The sequence below is a fragment of the Ciona robusta genome, chromosome 4, assembly GCF_009617815.1.
Source record: "Ciona robusta chromosome 4, ASM961781v2".
Lineage (NCBI taxonomy): Eukaryota > Metazoa > Chordata > Ascidiacea > Phlebobranchia > Cionidae > Ciona > Ciona robusta.
Genome location: NC_143238.1, coordinates 5,377,663 through 5,400,708, shown reverse-complemented (window position 1 = coordinate 5,400,708; position 23,046 = coordinate 5,377,663). Strand labels below are relative to the sequence as shown.

Genomic DNA, 23,046 nt, shown 5'->3' with positions numbered 1-23,046 from the left:
GTTTAAAGTTGCTGCAATTGTTGTTTTGATACAAGCAATGGGTGAGTAATTGTAACTTTCCAGCTAAATATGATTAAATACGCGGTTTAACAAATCAGATATTTCCTTCCGGACGACGACTAATAAATCGGTATCACTCGTTATATAAAGAGCCCTCAAATCCGGTTCAATTTGATGTTACCTGGAATAGAGTTTGCTTTCTATGTTTAGCGTTATTACCTGCATCGCGTTTTAACGATCTTTTTTTACAGCTCAACTAAATGTAACCAATACAGTATAACCTAGTCCTTTGGATTTTGTTAACTTGAGTTTGGTGAATTCGTGCTCCTACTAATTCGCAAGCATGCAGCAACCGTATCGCAATGGATCAAAGCCGCGGCTCGAGCGGCAATCTTCGACCACGTCTTCGCGCATGAGGCGCTTGGAAAACTGGATCGAATGTCGTTTCGTGCTCACAGCTTTGTTTTTCCTTGGGATGATGAACATGTACATGATGCGCGCCAACCTTAGCGTTGCCATGGTAGCGATGGTAGACTCAAAGCAGCTTGCACGAAACAAGAACCAATCGTTGGTCGCATGCAATGCAGATGAGCTGAAAATTGTAGCCGACAACTTTCCAAATGTCACCCATCCACCCGTAGAACAAACGGTAAGGGTGTGTATTGATACATATATCTTATATTTGTAAATAGAAAGTTTATTTCATATCTCTGTTCGTACAGCCAGCTGGTTTTATCTCCCATATCTATCATACAATTGTATTTGTATCATATTTTAATTGAAACTTACGTGTTTTGTCGTTTGGTATGCTTGTCGTTAAATTATTTTGAAATCCCGCTTCCTTTGACAAAGTTTAACCTCTTTAACTTAGTTGAACAACGATAACAGTTTTTTAAATCAACTTTAAGGTTATGACATTTTAAATTAGTTAACCACTGTGGTTTACTGTCATGTATGTATTATTCTGTTGTGGTATACTGCTGTATATGTGCAGTTACTGAGTTAATATTTTATTCGCACATACAGGAAGACGAACTCCACTACCAAAACAGCGAGACCTTTGAATGGGACAGCCCAACCCGTGGTTGGATTCTGGGAGCTTTTTACTACGGCTACATGACCACACAAATCATAGGCGGCTTCCTGGAGCATAAGTTCGGTGGAAAGATCGTCTTCGGTGGAGCGGTGTTTATGTCCTCGCTCCTGTCAATGCTAACACCTACCATGGCGAGAATGGGGCCTTGGTATTTGATGGCGACTCGGGTTTTGCTGGGAGTTTCGCAAGTAAGAATGTAACAGCAAATTGTATATAAAGTATGTACAATTTTGTGGGGTAAGATGGGATACCGTTAGCTCCTAAATCCAATATTTACTAATCGTGTTTTTTACAATTAACAACGTTCTGTTGGAGTCGCGGGGCTCCGGTTATGTATATAATATTTGTTTATCACCGAATGGGACGAAAAAAAAAATGAAAAAGTGTCCCTCTACTATATGTGTTTGTTAATTTTGTAGAGAATTTAAAGTACTTATTACACAGGGTCCAATGTATCCTGTACATCACGGGATGTGGGGGAAGTGGGCTCCACCCATGGCGAGATCAAAGCTTATTTCGATTACAATGACTGGTAAGGAACGCTTATATACGCTGTATGTTATATTATATGACACTGTGTTTCGAATACGATACTCCATGCGTATGACATTACTATAATGTTGTTTCTAACTCTGCAACTATGGGTATAAGGCATGTTTTCGGATTTTTGTTCGTTCATAGTTTAGAATCCAAAAATCAACTAAATATGACTAACGATTAAAGATTCATTCCATATTATATATGTTGTAATTAAACAGGCACAAACATCGGAACAGCTCTTTCCTATAACTTATCTGGATACCTAGCGCGTCATGGATTTGCTGGCGGCTGGCCCTCAGTGTTTTACGTTATGGGTAAGCAAACGACAAACTTACATTATTAACGTTTTGCATTTCCTTATAGTTAAGCGTACAATATTCTTCGGGGACTAGTCTACCATAGTTAAAATGTGGTTTAAATATATTGCCAGTCTTGTGTTATGTTTGTACGCGAATAAGATTTTCGTTTCGTTTAGACTAATCATTTTCCTCGCCTTGTGCGCCTTGCGCTATAGCAATACTCGCTTCGTGCGTTTTTCTCGCTGATTGAATTGTCGACGAATGGGAACGGTTTGTGAAAGAACGAGTTAGTTGTACTTTGGAATAAAGATTGCATGAATACAAGCTGTATGACTGTGGTTCATTTTATTGTGAATCCATACATGTAGTAACAGTGGTAGTTTAATGTACAGCGAATTACGCTTCACTGTAGTTAAATAATCGAAACGAGCTAAAGTTTACAGAAACATACTGCCTGGACGTTTTCAGTACAAAAGTCTACATAGTAGAGATATGCTGGTAGCATTGTTTTAAATTGGCAGTACACAAGCAGTTTCTTATTTCAGGTATCATCGGTTTTTGTTGGGTGATTTTGTGGGCAATCTTCGCTTACGATTCTCCAGCTAAGCACCCTCGTATATCGGAGAGAGAAAGAAGATACATTGAACAATCCATTGGGACTCATTATAAGCAGGTGGGATAGTTGTATCTGTTGGATTTCTCAATCTTCGGAAACACTATAGTATAACCTCGTCTGGTGAGGCAACGACAGTCGTTATAACACGGTGGTTCTGTTTCATACACCTGGTGCCCACTGTTTTTATTTTCTTAGTGCATATCTGACACTTTTGGAATCCTATATAGGACCATTGAATTAGAGCAATTGTCATGAAATGTTTGTCTATGTGCAGCGTCGAGGCTCGAACCCCTATACTCCTAGACTAAAGAGGAAGGCGCGCCACACTTTTTTCCCGTTTAATTGACATTTTCAAACAGGATGAAGATATGCCTAAAATACCATGGAGAGGAATATTTACGTCACCAATATTCTGGGGTCTCTTTATCGGCCATTTTTGTTCCAACTACGGGCACTACAACCTGCTCACGAACTTACCTTCGTACATTGATCAAGTGTTTGGACTCAGTATAAAAGATGTAAGAAGATTATTAAATTCTAAATGCATTTTTGAATACAGTATTTTCGTGTAACGTATATTGACCTATACGTCATTATACAAGCATACTTGAATTCCACACAAAAATATTAACAGTTACAAACGCCAATAAGTATAACAGGTGTTGTTTTTTTTTACAAAATCGTACCTTATATACTTATAAGGAAAAAATATAAAAAACATTCTGTGTTTCGACCTAAACAAAACATTTTTATTTCAGAACAGCGCATTGGCAGCTATACCATTTATCTCTTTGTGGTTTTTCACAACATTAGCTGGGTGGATAGCCGACTCTATCAGAGAAACGAAACGATTATCGACACTGAATGTTCGAAGGATCCTTATCGTAATCGGTTCGTGAGCTGCTAATGTAGGGTGTATGTATATTGTATTTTAGATTGGGGTAAGATGGTACATCTTTTCATTCTATTTTCTCGTCCTATTAGACAGTAAACACACGATTACGAAATGTGGGACATCTGCCAACTGGCTTCATCCTAAACCACATTACTATATTATTACTTTCGTATTCTTGAACACATAATCACACAACCGAAGTAAACACATTCAAAATGCTCTCTTTTAATTGTTGACCAACTATATTTTCCCAGCCCAATTCGTCCCTGCCATATTCCTCGTATCTGCTGGTTACCTTGGGTGCAACCCAGCAGCTGCTATATTGGTGGTTACACTGGCGGCAGGATTTGGAGGTTTCGCTACACCTGGGTTCAAAGTGAGTTCACTAGATCGTGTTCTGGTTTTAAACGACATTTTTTGCTTTAATATACCACATACGAAAACAATGAGTCTAACATAACGTTGCAAAAGCATTTTTATTATGTATTCTGACTGATTTTAAACGTTTTCAACCTGTTTCTACATAGTATACAACCTAATATGCTGGATAACTGTAGACATTTCCTAAACTTCTATAGTTTGAACAACAAGCTGTACAAGTATGGGACGCAGAAGTCTTATATATGCGCCACTACGTATACTAGAACAATTTTAACAATATCTTAAACTTGTGTTTTTCTTTCAGGTTTGCCATGTTGAAATTGCACCACGTTACTCAGGAATTCTTTATTCTCTCACCAACACATTTGCCACTATCTCAGGCCAAGTGGTTGGACCTATTGCAGGATATGTTACTGGAAACGTGAGTAAATTTGCTTTCTTTTAGATTGTTGAATAAATGTACTTATTTATTCTTGTGTGGCGGAGCAACGATAGTCGGTATAACACGGGTGTTCTGTTTCACAAACCTCGTGCCCGTATGTAACTTTAATTGTGGGTTATTACAACGGTAGCAGCATCAAGCCTCTAACTCCCGGCGCCGTGGCGTAGTGGTTAGCGCGCCTGCCTCTAACCCAGTGGTAATGGATTCAAGGCTCGTCGCTGCTACCATTGTGGGCGTATGTGTCCTTGAGCAAGACACTTAACGGCAATTGCTCCAACCCAGTGGTCACTAATGGGTTGTCCAAATTATCAGCCATACATAAAAATAAGAAAAAAATCCAAAAAAAAAAATAATAATCATCCACAAAGTAACATACTTGGTAACTCGTAAGCTGGCGCGAGGTGCACACCCGTGTTATAACGACTGTCGTTTTCCGGCCACGCGAGGATAAAGTAAGTTACATTCATTCAGTTACATTCATTCATTCAACTCGTGAATTCTGGGCTAGAGGCACACGCGGTAACCAGTTTGCTATAGCGCCGGAGAATAATTTTGTTTATATGAGCCTGTACCAAGCAAGTTATGCATGTATATATACATCACTATTTAGGTGGCCGATGTACGTGAAGCATGGAGAATTGTCTACTATGTTGGTGCAGCAGTGTCAGCACTCGGTGGCTTCGTTGTGTTGGCAACTCTTAAAACTGACGTGCAATCCTGGGCTCGAATCGATGAGGACTTTTATGAGTTGGAGGACGAAAAGAAGAAGAAGAGCGAAGCATTTATCGTCAAGGACGATTTTACAGAAGATGCCGCTTGAGAGATTTTCTTTTGATGCTCAGAGATTATACAGCCGAGCAAGTTTAATTATTCAGTTTATACATTAATCAAGTGTCATCAAGGTGTACCCCACAGTTAGTTACAGGAGATAAGGTGCTTTGTTATGTGAGAGAGCAGCAACTCGTGTTCTGCATACGAATACTATACGCAGCTTAACTGTAACAAATATTAGGAATCAAGACATGATTATTTGCACATATTTCGTTAATGGTAAAATGGCGAATATATAGTAGGGTGGGGGAAGATAGGACACATTTTCATTCTATTTTTTCGTCCCATTTAGTAGTAAACAAAATGCATTCAAAGAATTATAAAACCGTATCCTTCCGATTTTCATATACCGTTGGTAATTGTTTAAAACACTATCAGTTTTTTTGGAAATTATGTGCTAAAGGTGTCCCATCTTACCCCACAGTACTGTTCCAGTTTTCTGACCAATTGTAAAAGGTGCTCATTATAAAACTTTGTACTGCGTTGTTTTATTTAGTGATATCGTCATACATGGTCAAAATAAAGTGAGCTTAAACTTAACACATGTGTAATCTTCTACTGTTTTTGATAAGAAGTGCATTTGTAAAAAAATAAGACGTTGAACATTGTGAAACATTAAAAAGTCTCACATAAAAAAGTTAACATATCTAAAAACATTAAATATAGAGATATTAAGTTACGTATTCATATAAAACAGTGTGCGTTAATTCCTTTGGGTGTTCATTCCTTGTTCAGGGTATTGGCAATGTTGAACACCACACTATACGTAAGTTCTCCGCTCGTGAGACGGAAACAAGAAACCTAAATACTGACTTGTTTGTGCGATTAAAACAGTGATTTGTCTACTTTTGCACCCAACTTTGAAAGTGGGCTTTTGTACGTAACTTTAAATAGGACAAGGGAGTAGGTATTGGGCCAGTTCTGTCCCATCATTTATCGCGTTTGGCGATTCGTTCTGTATACGTGTTGGCTTGGATCTTCACAAACTGCTTACTACTCAATATACTTTGGTAAACTGTTTTAAACCAACCATATGGCCTTGATAACACACAGAGCTTTCAGTCGTCAAATACGTGATTTTCAAACTGTAATACTTCTTCGTCGTTGTTGCTGTTCCCTCTCGCTTTCCGTTCTCGTTTGAGGCACCATTGGGTTATAAAACACCCCAGCATAAGAACGATGATCAATCCGCTAACGGCAGCAGCGATAATTGCGACTCGAAAAGCAAGATCTGTAACGCGAAAGGGTATAAACAAAGTTGAGAACGAATTACACATAAGTTTTAGGCATATTGGCGCATATACGTTACTTTTTTTTATACAGAAAAAAGTAAAATTAAGAACGAAAATAATATGAAAATACGCAAAACTCCGTCTTACAGCTATGGTAATAAATAGGTTGTTATATTCTACCATACCCATGTTGCACGTGACCTCCACGCCGGACCAGTTCGTGTTTTTATACTTGGGAAAACTGCCACAGGCGATAATAAGTGCCGATGTTCCACCAGAAACCGGATGAAGGCTGTAGCGTCTGTATGGAAGTTATAACGACTTACGTTAAAAACAAATGATTTTGGTATTAGCTTGTGCTTAATTTCTTGGTAGGGTGGGGGAAGACGGGACATCTTTAGCACCTATTATTAAAACATCCGGAACGTGTTTTAGAATCAAATAACTAGACGATATGGGAGTCGTGAGGATACGGTTTTGTGATTCTTTGAGTGTTCTCTCTATATATATACGTTTTAGGGGGTCTAAACATTTTACAGTATAGAACCGTTTAAATGACTCTGTATGTAATTTATGTTACATTATATAGTATAGCTTCTTACTTCGAGCATGTATAGCGTATTACGGTTTGGTAACCCACGATTTCCGAAGGATTTAGCATCACAGTATTATTTGGATAGTAAACCGTCTTCGTTGCTAAACTTGGTTTAATGGGTGCGGCAGATTGCTTGCATGTTATTGCTGTACGAAAGTTAGACAATTAGTTGTGTAGCTGACTAAGCGTTATACATCATCACGTCATATTATGATGAATTTTTGTTGGAATATAATACTGTGGGACAAGATGGATACCGTTAAAAATTGGTGTCCAATGTATTTTCTATCTCTAACAATTAACAACGCCGTTTTATGGTCGTGAGGATTTGTGATTATGTAAATATTCTTTGTATACCCTACCTACTAATGGTGCAAAAAATAATGAAGGCATGAACCACTTTACCCCAACATATGATGTGTAACGATGCGTAACTATAAAGTCGCTCGTCTTATAACTTTCTGTTAGAATTTTTAAACGTTTTAAGTCGTATTAAAAATGCAGACATCGCTGTTGTGAGCGACTACACAAAATAATGTATGTGAGTCAGTACCTGTACATGTCATTCCATCACCGACATAACCAGTAAAACATTTGCATTTAAAACCTGGTGATAAATTCACGCATGTGGAAAGTGAGTTGCAGTTGTTTAAACCAGATTTGCATTCGTCAACATCTAATAAATAGCAAACTGTTATACATTTTACCTTATAAAAATTACTTGTGGTATACCTATTATGAATGTGTTTAATGCATGTCTTGAGCTTGGTCCAAACACAGCGTTTATAACGGCTGGCGTTGCATATTTTAAACGTAATCCTGCGACCAAATCGTTCACGTAATTTGGGGTAACCCATGACGAGTTAGGGTTCGCATAAGTTGTGTAAGATATTGTTGTAAGGTTGCCATTGACAACTGGTGACGCCAGAATGACGGTGGTGTTCAAATCGTCGGTTAACTGTAAAAAATCGATTAGTTTACTATACGATAATATGGTCTGGGGGAAGATGAGATATACACCTTTTCATTATACTTTCGCGTCTCATTTAGTAGTAAACATGGGACAATCAAAGAGTAATACAACCATATCCTCACGACTCCCGTAGACCGTTGTTAATTGTTTAAAGGATGCTCGGGATTATTGGATTTAGTGTGTTAAAGGCGGGATTGTTGGATTTAGTGTGTCCCATCTTACCCCATAGTATTATAAAATCACGAAACGATCTACTCACCAAACGTTGTAATGCCGTGTTGTTCACTACGATGGTTGAAACGTTAAAAAGGTCGTTGTAACTCAATGTCCCATCTATACGTACTAGCAGTGTGGCGCAAGTTGAACCTCCGTAACCTAGAATGCACCCGCACCTACTGCACGTACCCAGCGTTGAATTGAGACAAGTTCCACCATTAAGACACTGATTCTCCATAATAGCTGTGTACAGGAGATATAACAACCAATTACGTGTACGTGTAATTATAGTATGGTTATTACAGTGTGGTATAAGTTATAGGTTTGACACGTAATTATAAATATACAGAGTAGAACTAACTACATTACGTCATACCTAAAGTTGTTTCAAACGTGGTGGCCGTTGTAGTGGTGATGGCCGCACTTGTGTTAGGTGCGACGCATGAAGAAATGTACAGTAACATGAAAACGCCTAAGAAAACGTAACTGTTATTAACATCAAATGCAAATTTCTGGGAACTTAATCTTTCTATAACAGTGTACAGTTATTAAACTATACTGAATAAATAAATGAATATAACTAATTCATCCTATCGCATTGGGACAATGAACTATATTTATTAACAACGTATATACTTCTTAATGTACAAACTAGATCGAATATTACCTGTTATACTTGCTTTGTTCCTCATTTTGCAAACAACGTAGGCAACTAAATGCGTTTTAACAAAATATCCGATTTGCTATTTTAAGCAGCTATAGCAGGTAAATATGCAGTACGCTGCTATATGTTACTCGCCTTGTGGTTCGAAATTAATTGATGCAATACAACTATGACGTGACGAGCTATGAAAGGAAGTGAAGCCTTCTCATGCTAATGCGTCATTTTGCGAATGAATAAAGAAAGTTTGGGCACGGGTGTTTATTGAATGATGTATTGGCATGGTAACAACTGAACAAAAAGGTGTGACTCACCTTGCATGGAACCTATTACTGGTTAAAGGTGGTTTTCTGTTGCTGTTTCAAACAGATTGCGAAATTAAGCTTGTCGTTGTATTCTGTTGCAAATTAACTACCGACGTTATAGGTTAAGTAGAATGCTTGCAGTATTAACTATATTGTATTTAACGGCAAATTAACTTCTTGGTAAATAATTGTTTTTCCATTACTTCATTCAGCGAATAAATACTTTTCCGTTAACAAATGTTTTATACCTCCTATATAATTGCCTAATATACGCCACAGTGTGAACACGCCTTACTTTAAAGGTCGCAGTGATACCGCTCTAGTGGTTATACTGCTCTTTAAAACCACATCACATTAAACCGCAGAATGGCGCTATAGAACCAATTCTAACTTCCTATTGCTTCGGTGGTTCGTTGATCATAATGTAGATTTACATTGGTAAACATTTAGATGCTCCTAAATTTCTAGATTAGATTTCTGCTTGTGAGCACAGTTTGAGTTAAAAATAGATTTAATATATCTTTATGTAATACTGTGAGGTAAGGTAGGACAGCACAACATATCCAAATATCCTGATCGTGTTTTAAACAATTAATAACGGTCTATGGGAATCGGGAGAATATGGTTTTATAATTCTTTAAATGCTGTTTGTTTAGCCAAATAGGACAAGGAATTTGAATGAAAATGCCTCCCATCTTCCCCTGCCCTACTGTATATGGATGTCCCTTTGTATGCAGCAATTTTAAGAGACGCAGAAGCATTTATCACCCACAATGAACCAGAATACACATGATTCACTCTTGCATAGGTCAATATTATTAAACATTAAATAATCATCTTAACATCGTGACAGCTATAGTACAAGGTTGAGTAATATATAGTAGGGTGTGGGAAGATGGGACACAGTTTCATTAAATTTTCTATTCCAATTTGGTAGTAAACAAAGAAAATTCAAATAATTATTAAACCGTATGCTCACGACACCCATAGACCGTTGTTAATTGTTTAAAACACGATCAGGATATTTGGATATTATGTGCTAAAGGTGTCTCATCTTATCCCACCCCACTGTATGCTTGCAGCAGTTGCTTGACTATTTGTGCTATTTGTTCATAAACATATTTATCATACAAGCGTTAACTGTAAGCTATTCGACCACTTATACTGCATGCATTATGTTGTATACGACTTCTCGTATTGAAATATTGACCCGCAGTTGTAAACATCTCGTATACATGTAGTGACTGATTGCATCTATGTAAATATTTGCAGAGGGAAACGGTGCACGCAGTGTAAAAGACATTATAATAACTTCCTATTATGTAGTATATGATTTTGAGAGCGTTGTGCAACTAAATGCAATCGCATTTTTGGTAATACATTTATGCATTAGTCATGTCGTTTTCTTTACTGACTTTATTGAAATATTGTTAAATGTTTACTGCATTTAGAATTTTGTTTAGAAATAACCATATTGGTCATTTTTGCTGTTTTATTAAGCTTGTATTGATGTAGATCAAATATACTCTACCAGGAGTAAGCAGCCAGCTCTAAATGTATCACTTTTTAAAATACCTTTGATTTTATAGTAATAGGTTGTGCGGTACACGCGTGTGGTAATATTTGTGCAATAGCTTGATGCGCAGGCGGTTGCAAGAACAGCATAGTGACGCATTACTGTTGTCCTTATCTAGTTTATGTTATGGTAGCACATTGTAAGTTACTTTAATTAGGGTTGTACTCGTTTGCTTAAACTTTGCTACATACGCATATACGGGTTAGGTAGACGCCATCGTCGTTTATGTTGTTTCCATGCAAGTGGACCAGAGGTTAAATAAACGTCGTGATTATAACCATCCTGTTATTGTACAGTCTGTATAGTGAGAAGAGAGACGTTTTTTTTGTCGTTTAATATTGAATAAATTAAAAAAGTCCTTTTATCATTAAACAAATTTAAAGAAAATTGTTAGTCTAAAATAACGCGTTAAAAATATTGTGTTTTCTTGGTTTTGTTTTGAATAGTTTACATAAACTTTTATAGACCACACACACACGGAAGTTGTGTGCATAGTGTCGACTATTGAGTCATTTGTTGAATTTATTTGCAGCGCCATGCAGCCAAAACAAATAGGTTTGCCAATAAAAGTCATGACCTTACACGCAAGGGTTATAGGGGTTATACCAAGAAAACATCACGTGAAAGCGAAAATAGTTTTCCCGGTCAATCACGAGTAAAAGTTCAGTTCATAGGAAACGTACAGTATTAAAAACGTAGACGCGCGTGTTACGTTTCTTTTCTGGGGGTGACTGTAATAGACGCAATGTTACTTTAAGCGCCGATTCCGAGACAAAAGTTGCCAGGGGAACTCAGTAAGGGTTCGATGCATGTTGTCGCCGTAGTATAACAGAAGCGGCATATCTTTAATTTCTAGGAAGCTAAGGCTGTATTGAGTTCGTTGACATGTCTGTTAGGTTCGAAACTGACGCTATATCATGACAGGAGGCCGCGACAGACGTCGTAGGTTCAACACAGCTTTGTACAATTGTATCAGGATGTTTTAACTTCCTCTAATCCTCATAAAGGGAAACCTTACGTCTGTTTAATTCGCTAGACAAGGGAGCGGGCGTCGAGTGCTCATTCTTCGATGTAACTATCCGTTTCTATAAACCAAAGCTTGTGAAGTTCCGATGGCGATAATAAACAATGCGTCTGACGCGATTTGTACAGACAGGATCGAGTAAACTGAAACGTTCCTGCGGTTGTATCGGTTGAAATTTTAACTGTTACGTCGGGATATTTCGATGCTAATGCCCACAGCTTCAAATCCCCTTCCGTGGTTTGATAATAACGAATATGGCGTCGTATATTTCACATCAAATCTCATACGCACACAGTAGTGGCCTAGATGCATGCCACATGTGGGCTTTCATTTTCGCCATAACTACCCTGCAGCCTTCATGTGCCGCATACAGACCCGTCATTAAAATCAGTTTATCGCTCGCATGGCCCACATTTTGACAGCTGGATCGTTGCATATTTGACTGCTGGCTGACGTTTCTATTTGCAATGTCTATGCCTTGCTCTACTCGTCAAATATTATTCATTTTTTGGGATTTTAATTTTACTATGAATATTTTGTTTAATGTGGTTAGTGTCAAAAAGTAATTGGACAGGAGCTTATTTGCCGCTGTATGTTTTGTCCCAGGTTTCTAAATCCTACCCCTTGAGTTTTAATTGGCTAATTAAGCAAATGATTGACGGGAATATGTTTAATTGACATCCCGTTGCACCTGCTAAGTTGTATATCGACAGGGCAGGTGAAACATGCCCTTTTACGTCTCTGTTTATTTATGTGTGTTGTTAATTAGGGAGAATATGAGCGCAAATTTAAATGCACCCGTTCACGTATATAAATTGTATAACACACGCGAGGACCGAATGACGTCAACGCGAACGAGTGAGAAAAAGGCGATTTGAGAGAAGCAAATTAGAAGTCTTCAGTCGCGCTATTCATCACATCGAAATGTGAGTTTATGCAGGGAGCTCTGAGTTTATGTGTCCACGTTTTGTTTCCTTTAGGATCGAGTGGCCTTTAAGTGTAGACGGTAGTTTATTTAAACAAGAGGCAGGACGAGACAATCCACAGTTTTGTTTCACGCTTTTTCATGAACAGGTGTTTAAAGTAATGCATTTTGTGAGGAAATAGTTTAATAGGAAACTACGTTAACGCTGATAAACGATCTCGGATATAAATCTGCATGAACGAACTAAGTCAAGCGACGTATTCTCATCCAAAAGGGATGCGGTCTCTCCACTCAGCTACCGAGCTAACCTACGAAAGTTTCATTGAAACATATGGATCGGTCGATTCGCCAATTGGTAAGTCAATAGTGTATTCATTATGTCCCACCACGCCCCGAATTTATTATATAATTTTTAATAAACCATAGTAAATCGGCTACACCCCGAGAGTGCCGATACTGCTACCAAAGCAATTGCAGTGTAACGACGTCGTTTTAAACGCACGAAAGCGCTTCTAATTTGAACTGAATTGCAGAACGCCGGCGAACATTCGGTAATATGGAATCGTCCGTCTCCTCCCCTGCTTTGAACAACAACATCCAACGAGTAAGTAATTAGCCTGAGCTATTGTTAACGAAGCCTGGAGACTAGCCCACGCTATTGTTTCTGCGTTATTTTCCATAATTTATTTATGGCTCGAAGATCGGGCATTGTCGCGAGGTCTTATTTTTGAACTCAGTTGTGTTACGGATTTTCCGACTTTTCCGGTCGGCGATTTTAAGCTAATTAATAATGCTCAGTTGATTGCGGTAGTCAAGTGCGGCTATGTGCGTTTTAATTACAGCGTTCGGGCGTTTCTCCAAACCATTGCAGGCCAATGACGTCATAGCAACGTCAAAGGCACGCAACTGTAATTTTTGCATTGATTCTGTTTGATGTTTGTCACGCAATGAACTTTTCGCTGTTGTGTAGTTGACAATGTTCGGAAGCTAGTTTTGTTGAATAGGCCGCGGTTTTCGTTCAAGGGTTCTAGAGAAATCCCTATTACGATTGTCTGCTCGTGCTGTAAGCATACGGAAGCACCCTAGTGTATCGTATCTGTGTAACTAGTTCTCGAAAAGCTTTCACCGCGCTACCCTCGCCTATTACGGGACGGACCGTTTTGTAAACATTTAATTCATTATTATTTAAGTTCTCTACGTCACTGACCCGAAGTCATTAGTATAAATAGCTTAACGTCTTGTCAACCACTGTGTCCACATTTTATTTGCCTACTCCCATTAACTTTGTTGACTCGCGAGCGTTTTTCATTAAAGTTATAATTAATTCGCATATAAATACCGAGTCCAATCGCACAGTACGCATATGGCAGTCAACACGGTTGTTTCTTTAATTTTACACTGCTGTTATGTTAGTGAGTTGACATGATCAGTGTACACAGACGTAGGACCGCTTCCGTGTAACCGCTTCTCCCAACAAGATTATAAGAAATCGCTAGCAAGCGGCTTCCGTTTTCGCTGCCAGCAGCTATTGTTGTTTATGTTTGTTGTTTTGTTTTAGTAAAACATTGTTTACGTTGCTGGTTTGCTTTTATGTGATGCAGCGTGTTATCGACATAGATAGGGTTTTAAAACACATTAGGTTACTTTTTGTTGCTCTTATTTGCTTTTATTATAATACAAAAGTTGTTTACGCTTATCGGTATACTCTAACGCGATATATCGTGTTTCGAACTGGTTACAGATTAAAACACATTAAATTTGCTAATGCGCCGAAACACAATATGGCACCATTTAAAACGAGTAATATTAATTCTATAAGTTGTGTCCTGGGAATTTTAAATTACATCTTGGTATGTCACTTGGTTAATCCAGGATCAGCGCCGTATGTTAAGATACATGTCAAGTTTTAAATGGCAGACCACTATTGGAACAGCCATGTGTGCTCAGCGCTGTCTAATATGTTCAATACAGACCGCTGTTCAATGCATTTGTATTAGCTACAGACTGGATTACGTGAACCGATTAAAACTCTCACGCTGATAATGCATGTAATTGGTAATGGGATTTGCTAAATTTGCTGTTGTAATACATTTCACGCTTTTTCTAACTTTGTGTGTCGATTTTAAGCCCTGCAGACAAATAATTATATACGAAAGCAAAGCATTTCAGGCCTTATTAGTCTAAATGCATTTGAGTAGCTGAGTATTATGCGTGTAACGTGGTCTATTGACGTTTTTTTGGTATCTTAAATACACTTGTCTTTAAATAAGCCATAAGGGCATTTCGCATATCTCCTTTTAACCGAAGTCTTATTTACACCCCAATTCAAAATGGATCAACCGATTTTTGTTGATATTTTAAGCCAATAAATTTCGATATTTTTAAAAAGCAATCTTAGAAAATGGCATAATTATCCCTGATAAGGTGCTTCAGTTTATCCACACTCCATCCAATGGGGCCAATTGCAACGATTGCCATCTGATGGGAAATGTCAGACCATCTCACTCAATAGCAAATTACATACATTGACGTCACACCGCGTATCAATATAAAACACTTGTAGCCGGCAATAACGATCGTGAGAATCTTAAGAACCGGGAATTGTCGATAAAACCTTTGGGAGGGGAAACGTTCCCCCCACAGTGCATCATAAAACACGACTCGATGCAGTGCGACCATAAAACGATTAACTTTATCAATTCACGCGTCGTTACAAATTTGGAGATAGGCCATCAAGCAATTTAGATTACGAAGATATTTAAACCTACCACACAGCAGCCACACCGTATATGTCTATATTACAATATGTCTGAACTAGAAGATATATAGAACACATGTTAACGGTCGAATTAAAGATATTATAGCAATTTAGATTTAAAGATATCATGATACCAACATGAAATGTTATTTTTATCACAGAAGCAAAGTTTTTATTTGTTAAACAACAAAACGACATTAAAACACGTTATGTATAAAACGTTCTGAAAATAGCATTGGTTAAAAAGTGTGGCTCTTGGTTGAATTCTGACTGTGTCAGTGAAATGTTTATTTCACAACTGATTTCGTGATTTTCGTTTGTTTTAATTTCAGCGTACACAAGCCATATTGTATAGATTAATATGGTCACTTGAAACTGCAAACAAAGCTATTCGATTGGTCAGTTAACTCTTTTTCAGCGATATCCCATTTCTAGAACGGTTAGACGTTAGCACTCATGGGAAATATTTTAATCTTTTAATGAAAATCGAAAAGCCGCTTGAATTACCGAGGAGTTGTAATATTTTATTGAAAATATATTTTTTCTAAAATTTTATAAAATTTTGTGCCATGTCGGCTAAAGCCTTTTACCTATATGATAGGATTGTATGTAAAGATTATTAGTTTTGTTAAAAGTTTAGTCGCATTTTTGTTGAGATTTGTCACAAGTCCTAGAAATCTATACGTATAATTATTAACTGCATGTAATTTATCGTTAGCTTTAATTATATGATAACGGTGGGAATTTATGACTAACTGAACGCATTTATTGTACAGGTTCGGAAACCAGGAATTACAGGAGTCGATTCTTTTGACGAATCAAGTGAAACGAATGGTTCACACAACACCCTCTCTGATGGTAAGATATTGTTTTATTTATTTATGCATTTAAATAAGTACAGGGGGAAATCAGTTGCTTAAAAACAATAATTAGTTAGCTTTATAGTAGGGTGGGGGGAGATGGGACACCTTTTCATTCTATTTTCTTGTCCTTTTTGGTAGTAAACAGAGAATATTTAAACATTTATAAAACCATATTCTCACGGCTTTCATGGATCGTTGTTAATTGTTTAAAACAGGATCAGGATTTTGGATAATATATGCTAAAGGTGTCTCATCTTTTCCCACCCTACCATGTAAAAGAATTATGGCATGTAAGACTGTAAACAGAAGAAACTTTGTAAGTAACGGAAGTGGCCTTTTTTTAGTTTAGACTTTTGTTAGACTGCAAGAACTTTTACTGTTCAAAGATTGTAAGCAATAAAAACCTAAACCAACTCGGTGAATTCGAATTTCAATGACGTAATGCCGTAGGAATGAGTAATGTGGTGATTTTAAGTGTTAGGAGTCAGGAGTAAACGTCCAGTGGCGCTCAGCGGGTTGTCTTCGTCGAACACATTCAATCTAATGGAACGTGTTTTCGATACTGCTGGAGTTCGTATTCTTGATCTGTTTATGTCAATTCTGTTTTGATTCTTTATGTAATCGCCGGTATAACATGTGACAAGGAAACACTATTGGTTTAATGGATATGCGAACGCCTACCTGCGTATTAGCCATTCTCTATTGATAGTACTGTGGGATAATAAATACCACTACAACATAATATCTAATATTTCCCATTCGTGTTTTAATAAGTACCAACGTTATTTTAAAGCCGTATAGATACGGATATATAATTGTGTTGAACATCCTTTTTTACTACCGAGTGGGACGATAACAGATATTGAAAACTCCAACTTACCCCAACCCATATATACTATATGTTGTATAAGGTTGAATCATCCGTGTCCAAATAGATCTGGTCAGACATTAACAGATATATAGGGAAATGTTGTGTACCAGAGATACGATTTATATTCACGAAGCATATTTCACCGATGTCAACACTATGTACCAAGCATATACACGTCATTTATGTAAACCATGTCGTGGTACATATCTCCTCGCCAAAGATAAACGACTCTGTTGTTTTCGGTGTGTGAGAACATATCGGCCACTTACGTCATAACATGCTATTTCTTAACATGCGTGGTTCAAATCTCAATGCGGCTGTGGCGGTTAGGATTTAATATTCCTAAGACTTTTGTTTCCACGCTGGAGATTTTCGTCGAATTGCGACCGTCAGCCCTTTTTCTACTTGCTATATTATTAAACACACTGCATTGCTTAGATGTTCAAGACAAATTGAAAAATGATTCCATGGGAAGGCGGCGTCGACTTCGAAAAGTTTCAATGGAAAAACTGAGTGCATTTGGCGGAGCTGTACAAGCTGCTGTGACGTCACGGAGGACCAAAAGCGTAGCTCTAGGTAAAATAAATCAAAGTTATATTTTTAAACGCTTATTAATTAAGTGATTTTGTATGAATGGTTTTAAAAACGCTGTAAATCGTAACTAAGTTTGGGGAAGTAACCTAACTCAGCCAAATATGTGTATTAGAAACATTGACCTAAATTTAAACAAGATTTTACCCGATTTGGTTATAGCATATAACGGTATAAGTTACTCCTGTTAATTTAAAATAATTTTCAACTCAATCCTGATCTACTTTATTTTTCAGACGATAACGGAGGTTCGCTGACTCCGCAGAGCGAGAGGAGAATGTCCGGGTGGTTGCTCGGTATTCCGCCTTTAATAGCGAGGAAACTATCCTCCGATAACATATCAAGCTCCACGGAGGACTCATCGGACACAAAGAGCAATTTATCAGCTCGGTCGTCGGCACCAAAACCAGCTGTGTTACAGATCCCAGCCACCCGACTCCGATCCGCCGACCATAAGGGGTTTCTTGACCGCAGGAATAAAAAAAAGCAGTGGGAAAGGTGAGTGGTCGGATGCGGTTTGTATATGTCTAAGACTCTAAGTCATATATACAGTGGCGTTGCCAGAAAATTCTTCTTCCCCCCCATTTTTTTTTCGGAACGTAATTACGTAAATCCCCCTCATTTTTTTAGATTAAACCCCTTGCCATACCTCCTTATTTTTTCTTGCTACGCCACTACATAAATGTATATGGCGACGCTTCTTTGATAATGTGCGTAAGCAAAGTCACGTGCGAGTGTGTCACGCTGTGTGTCATCATGTGTTTGCGTAATCACCGCTAATAATATAACCTGTCACTTAAAGAATAACGCGTGGTCATTGGCGTTATTCATAATTTGTTTTATTATTAAAACACCAGTTAGCGTTTAATAACTCAAGCATGGTTTAAATCTCGGTAATATAAACTCAAACATTACGTAATGTGGCATCATGCCAACGTAATACGACACACTCCGCTTCTGCACATTACAATTGCAGCTGACCACATACAGTCTGCAGATATGTAGGATTGTTTACTGTAGCCGTCATTCCTCACCAGAGGTATATGGGTCAGGATTTCCAAGTGGTTCACATAACAGGCAATGATAACAGATCCTCCGTTTTAAAATAACAGCTGAGACGACTTCCTACGATTGCGGTGTGACGGTTAAACTGACCAGTCTATTTATGTCTGAACATTACATTTTGTCATATACGCTGACGCAAAACAAGACTGCCCGGAATTGTAAAGGATTTTTAAATAAACGTTTCAGCTTCGTGTGTAGCTGAATGCACCGGCCTGACCTCGGGCCGAGCAAATAAAGTAAACAAGCGGCGTCCATTTATCCGATTACAACAACGTCGTTTTGGAAAGTTTTGCTTTCCGAGATCGATTACCTCATCCAATCATTGACTGTATATGTTTCTTGGTCACTTCACCTAGATTTCAATGAGGCAGGCCCTGGACCTGTGATTGAAAGGTCTCGAAAGCTTTTCGCTGCTTAAGGACCCGGGCTGGCCTCAATTCGTGTTTACATTCAGCATTAGGACGCGAACGGAAAATTCCGATTATTGAACCCGTGTTAAGTCAGCATTGCCCTTGCAGTGTTGCTGCCCCTTCGCGCCCAGCAATTGGATCAGCGTTGTTGTTATTATTGCGCTGCGGACGCATAATAGACCAGATAAGGAAATCTAATTAGCATGGATGTTTAAATAAGATTTATTTTATTCTTAACTGCGGTAAGGTATAAAAAAGGTTGACCGGAACCTTGAGCGGTCGCAATCATATTACAATAGAATCAAAACTGAATTGATCAGAATTTGTTTATGTCTTCCTAATGGAAAGTCGCTTTCGAAACGATTTGTGATCGACCGGTTTTTAAAAATCAATGCTTCGAAACCCGCACCGATTACTTATCGTTCTTTGTGGCCGGTAGTTGCCTTTTTATAATCCAATTTCACGCAATTGCCTTCCGCAGATTCTGGTGTGTGTTGCAAGACACATGTCTATATTGTTACAATGCCCCGCAGTCTGACGTGACGAGAGACGCCGTATTATTGCGTGGTTATGACGTTGTAGCTGACGTCACAAACCTGAACAGGACTCGTTTCGTGTTTCGCCTCCAGCAGAAGGTAACAAATTCATTTTGTGGAAGAAAAATTTACCTACGGTTCGGTCCTTTAACTCCCAATACATTCTTGCAGGGCGTACCCACCTTACACTTCAGCAGTGATAACCACAGAGACTTTCTCCTTTGGGTTGGAACAATGGAGAAGGAGACTCGTTATGTTACAGGCCACACAAAAAGGTTCGATGTAACAATTTGTATTGTGTTAGTGTTGAAATAAGAAAGAGATCCCCAAAAAATCGACTACTTTTCGCTTACGTTACAGGCGGCACAATAAGGCAACTTTTGATGTCTATGTATAAAACATGGGAGTTATGGCATTTAAAGTGCGGTAGTTTTCGCTTAACCAGCACGTCTTCTTGAATGTCGTTCCCATGTCCCGGTTAGATAACTTATCTTGTTCCTCACAGAAAGTCGTTGAATGATCCGTCTGATTCCACCAGCGAATCATCCAACCAAGATACAACAAGCGGTTTACCCACCGAAGCTACAAGACCAACAACACACAAACCACTGACGGTACTTAACTAGTCCATGTTTAGTAATTCACATCCGATGTTGTTTTATGCAAAGTAATCGGTGATTAAGAGTCACGAGTTTGCTTCATTGTATTAGTATGAGCACGTGGGCGCAGTAACATGACGTTATTACCGTTTCCGATGCCGCAACGAAGCATATTTTAATACAGATCAACGAAAGAGAAATATTAGTTAAATAATAAACTACGTAAAATACTTTGACAAATAAAATCCATTTGAATTTATTCTCAATATAACCTAACTGTTTTAGAGTGTGTTTCTGTTTCAAATTAAGCTGATTCATTTAAATACTCTAAAGGTAAAATACATTAAAATTTACTCTAAATAAAACTTTTTAGTGTGTGGTGTGTGCTTTTATTGTCTGTTTCAAAATTAAGATCTACGAAAACATAATATAATAGAGTGGGCTAAGATGGGACACCTACTCATTCTGTTTTCTCGTCCTATTTGGTAGTAAACAAAAAATATTATAATAATAATTATAAACCGTATCTTTACCACTACCATAGACCATTGTTATTTATTTAAAACACGATCAGGATATTTGGGTATTATGTGCTATATCCCATCTTCCCCCACCCTACTATGGAAATATCAATATTTTTTCTCCACAGAGAACCGTTTCGCAAGACCGTCTCGACAATGAATTAATGGCGATGCAAAAACACCGAATCCTGAAGGATATTGCTGTTGAGCAGCAGCGAATTTTGGAAGAACAGAAACTTCTGGAAGGTTCTACAACCCAGCAAGCAAAGACGGCTAGAAGAATGTCTCGTGTCGAAGTTTTTGAAAATTACGAGAGTGCTAAGTCAGAAGAAGAAGTAAAAGTCACGAAGTTTTTGACCCACCTTAACAGGTGCGCATACGATTTCTATCATCAAGTGTTTAAAGTTATTAAGAACGAGCGCTTGGCTGAAAATGAAAATATGAACTATTTATCCACTCCGCTAATTTAGATCTATAGACTATATAATACATCGTACCAAAAATATTATTTTTTTAAAGTAAATAACGTGATAAGAAATATGTTCTATTGTTATGGATTAGAATAAAGTATAAAAAATTAATTATATGTTTACCAAGCTTCAGTGTTTTATATCTTAACTTAATTAAATATGCCGTTAGGATTTACGATAAAAACATATTTTATGGTCCAAACACTTGATATGAAAAATACCTATATATACAATATCAAACGGAATTTTAGTTGCGAATGTGTTATTAATAACTAAGAATATGAACATCTTATTCTAACTATACCATAACTAAAAATGCACATTAAATTATCTTTAAATTTTCTTTTAGACGGCGAAATTCAGCTCAGTTAAAAATGGACCAGTTCACGAAAGAGTTAGCGCCAAAGAACGGTCGACGTCGTCGTGACAACCACGCCCAGTTTTCTGCGATGGAAGGAAAGCTGAAAGAAATGCAGGATGCTCTTGCACAAGTTGATCGGGAGATCGAGGAGGAAGAAGCTGCAAAACAGGTGAATAGAATGCTTCAGCTCTTATATTTTTGTATTGTTATATTAGGTCAGGGTATGGGTTGTCGAAACTTTAAGCCGTACAAAAAATATTTAAAAATACAAAAATAATTCTAACCAAGTTATATACGTGGTAACTTGTGGGTGAAAAGGTGTATAAAACACAACACCCGTCTTATAAATTTTTCCGGTGTTCTGTCAATTTTGTATTAATGTCAATGTTTTTAGAATAAATTGCCCAACATTGAAAAAATCTGCATTCGTTCTTTTCAATAAAAATAAATTATTTTCACAAAAAATGTTTTCTCATGTATATATATACTTATTTCAGAACAACATTCTTATTTCTCCCATAGCACAACCTTGAAAAGCTCCAACACAAGCGGGACCTTGAACTAATAATCCTGGAGCAACGTGAAACCTTGGATATCCTACGACGTCATCGGAAAACGGGGTTTTCCCACGTGCGACGACGTCATAGCATCCAGGAGGTTGGTTCTCAATCTGCCATGTCATGTGACACGTTGGCATCGATAGATGAGATGTCTAGTATCTCCGACGACCACTGTGCGTCCGATGCCACATCTGGAAGTTCTTGTTCAGTGAGTAGAATTTGCATTTTATAGTTGAAAGAACATTTTTTTGTTTTGTTGGAAGGTTAAAAGTCTATAAAACTTTTAGCAAAATACCTGCTACAGAGGTACCTGGCTACGAAAATATGTATTCTACTTTAAAGAAAAATGATAGATCATAAAAACAACAACTCAACAATTCATCTTTTTGGTGAAATAGTATTGAGTGATACTTTTCTTCTTCAGGAAACACCGGGTCCCAGATCGAACGGCAACCCTCAGCTCCATAGAGCTATGTCCACACCTCGTTCCAACCGACATTCGACAGACATTTTAAAATTACCAAGCTTATGTACAAGGTCAAACTCTGCGCCTGTTAACCGTCGTCCTTCCAATGACGGTGCAACGAGCTCAGACGCTGATAGTGGTTTTCAAGCATCTCGCGCCACTGAAGACATAGACGAATCCCCGAACTTTAAACCACGAGACGGCGCGGTGGAGCAGGTCAATTCTACTCGCGTTGATCCATGTTGTAAAATTTCACTCGACAGCGCTACTAGCGGTGAGAAAATAGCGAAGTCGCGAAAAGAGAGAAAGGACGAAATTGACATAACCACACTTGCAAAGATTGAGGTAATTATTATTGAAAGCCATTT

The 23,046-nt window shown here is 37.9% G+C and overlaps 3 protein-coding genes across 4 annotated transcripts in view; 2 read left to right on the top strand and 1 right to left on the bottom strand.

The window, feature by feature from the left end:
- The window catches only part of LOC149737010 (uncharacterized), a 29,439-nt gene that overhangs the window by 5,880 nt on the left and 513 nt on the right, over window positions 1-23,046 (top strand). Inside the window, exons 2-13 of one of the 2 annotated variants that reach the window (XM_089876999.1) lie at window positions 12,758-12,962; window positions 13,141-13,211; window positions 16,142-16,223; window positions 17,538-17,675; window positions 17,927-18,188; window positions 19,647-19,800; window positions 19,873-19,976; window positions 20,207-20,315; window positions 20,950-21,191; window positions 21,641-21,821; window positions 22,175-22,420; window positions 22,637-23,023. In XM_089876999.1, the coding sequence (XP_089733125.1) occupies window positions 12,842-12,962; window positions 13,141-13,211; window positions 16,142-16,223; window positions 17,538-17,675; window positions 17,927-18,188; window positions 19,647-19,800; window positions 19,873-19,976; window positions 20,207-20,315; window positions 20,950-21,191; window positions 21,641-21,821; window positions 22,175-22,420; window positions 22,637-23,023 (2,097 nt within the window). In that variant the 5' untranslated portion in view covers window positions 12,758-12,841. Of the gene's footprint in view, window positions 1-12,715; window positions 12,963-13,140; window positions 13,212-16,141; window positions 16,224-17,537; window positions 17,676-17,926; window positions 18,189-19,646; window positions 19,801-19,872; window positions 19,977-20,206; window positions 20,316-20,949; window positions 21,192-21,640; window positions 21,822-22,174; window positions 22,421-22,636; window positions 23,024-23,046 lie in introns of those variants that run through there. The other variant, XM_089876998.1, reaches the window with a different exon arrangement.
- LOC149737012 (sialin-like) lies at window positions 233-5,640 on the top strand. Its single transcript, XM_089877001.1, has 10 exons — window positions 233-649; window positions 1,027-1,284; window positions 1,541-1,628; window positions 1,855-1,950; window positions 2,481-2,608; window positions 2,911-3,069; window positions 3,310-3,442; window positions 3,701-3,822; window positions 4,132-4,248; window positions 4,880-5,640. The coding sequence occupies exons 1-10, from the start codon at window positions 344-346 to the stop codon at window positions 5,087-5,089; spliced, it is 1,617 nt and encodes a 538-aa protein (XP_089733127.1). The 5' UTR covers window positions 233-343; the 3' UTR covers window positions 5,090-5,640.
- On the bottom strand, window positions 5,570-8,980 carry LOC149737011 (uncharacterized). Its single transcript, XM_089877008.1, has 8 exons — window positions 8,784-8,980; window positions 8,493-8,588; window positions 8,160-8,359; window positions 7,660-7,885; window positions 7,481-7,603; window positions 6,935-7,073; window positions 6,518-6,633; window positions 5,570-6,331 (listed from the first exon to the last, which is right to left on the bottom strand). Exons 1-8 carry the CDS (start codon window positions 8,806-8,808, stop codon window positions 6,159-6,161), a joined length of 1,098 nt encoding a protein of 365 aa, XP_089733134.1. The 5' UTR covers window positions 8,809-8,980; the 3' UTR covers window positions 5,570-6,158.

Coding starts and splice junctions, on each gene's coding strand:
- LOC149737012 (XM_089877001.1), top strand. CDS start 344: ATGCAGCAACCGTATCGCAATGGATCAAAGCCGCGGCTCGAGCGGCAA. Junction 1,285..1,540: donor TTTTGCTGGGAGTTTCGCAA/GTAAGAATGTAA, acceptor CTTATTACACAG/GGTCCAATGTATCCTGTACA. Junction 3,443..3,700: donor AAGGATCCTTATCGTAATCG/GTTCGTGAGCTG, acceptor ATATTTTCCCAG/CCCAATTCGTCCCTGCCATA.
- LOC149737011 (XM_089877008.1), bottom strand. CDS start 8,808: ATGAGGAACAAAGCAAGTATAACAG. Junction 7,074..7,480: donor TGATGGAATGACATGTACAG/GTACTGACTCAC, acceptor ACTTTCGTACAG/CAATAACATGCAAGCAATCT. Junction 6,634..6,934: donor ATACGCTATACATGCTCGAA/GTAAGAAGCTAT, acceptor ACTTCCATACAG/ACGCTACAGCCTTCATCCGG.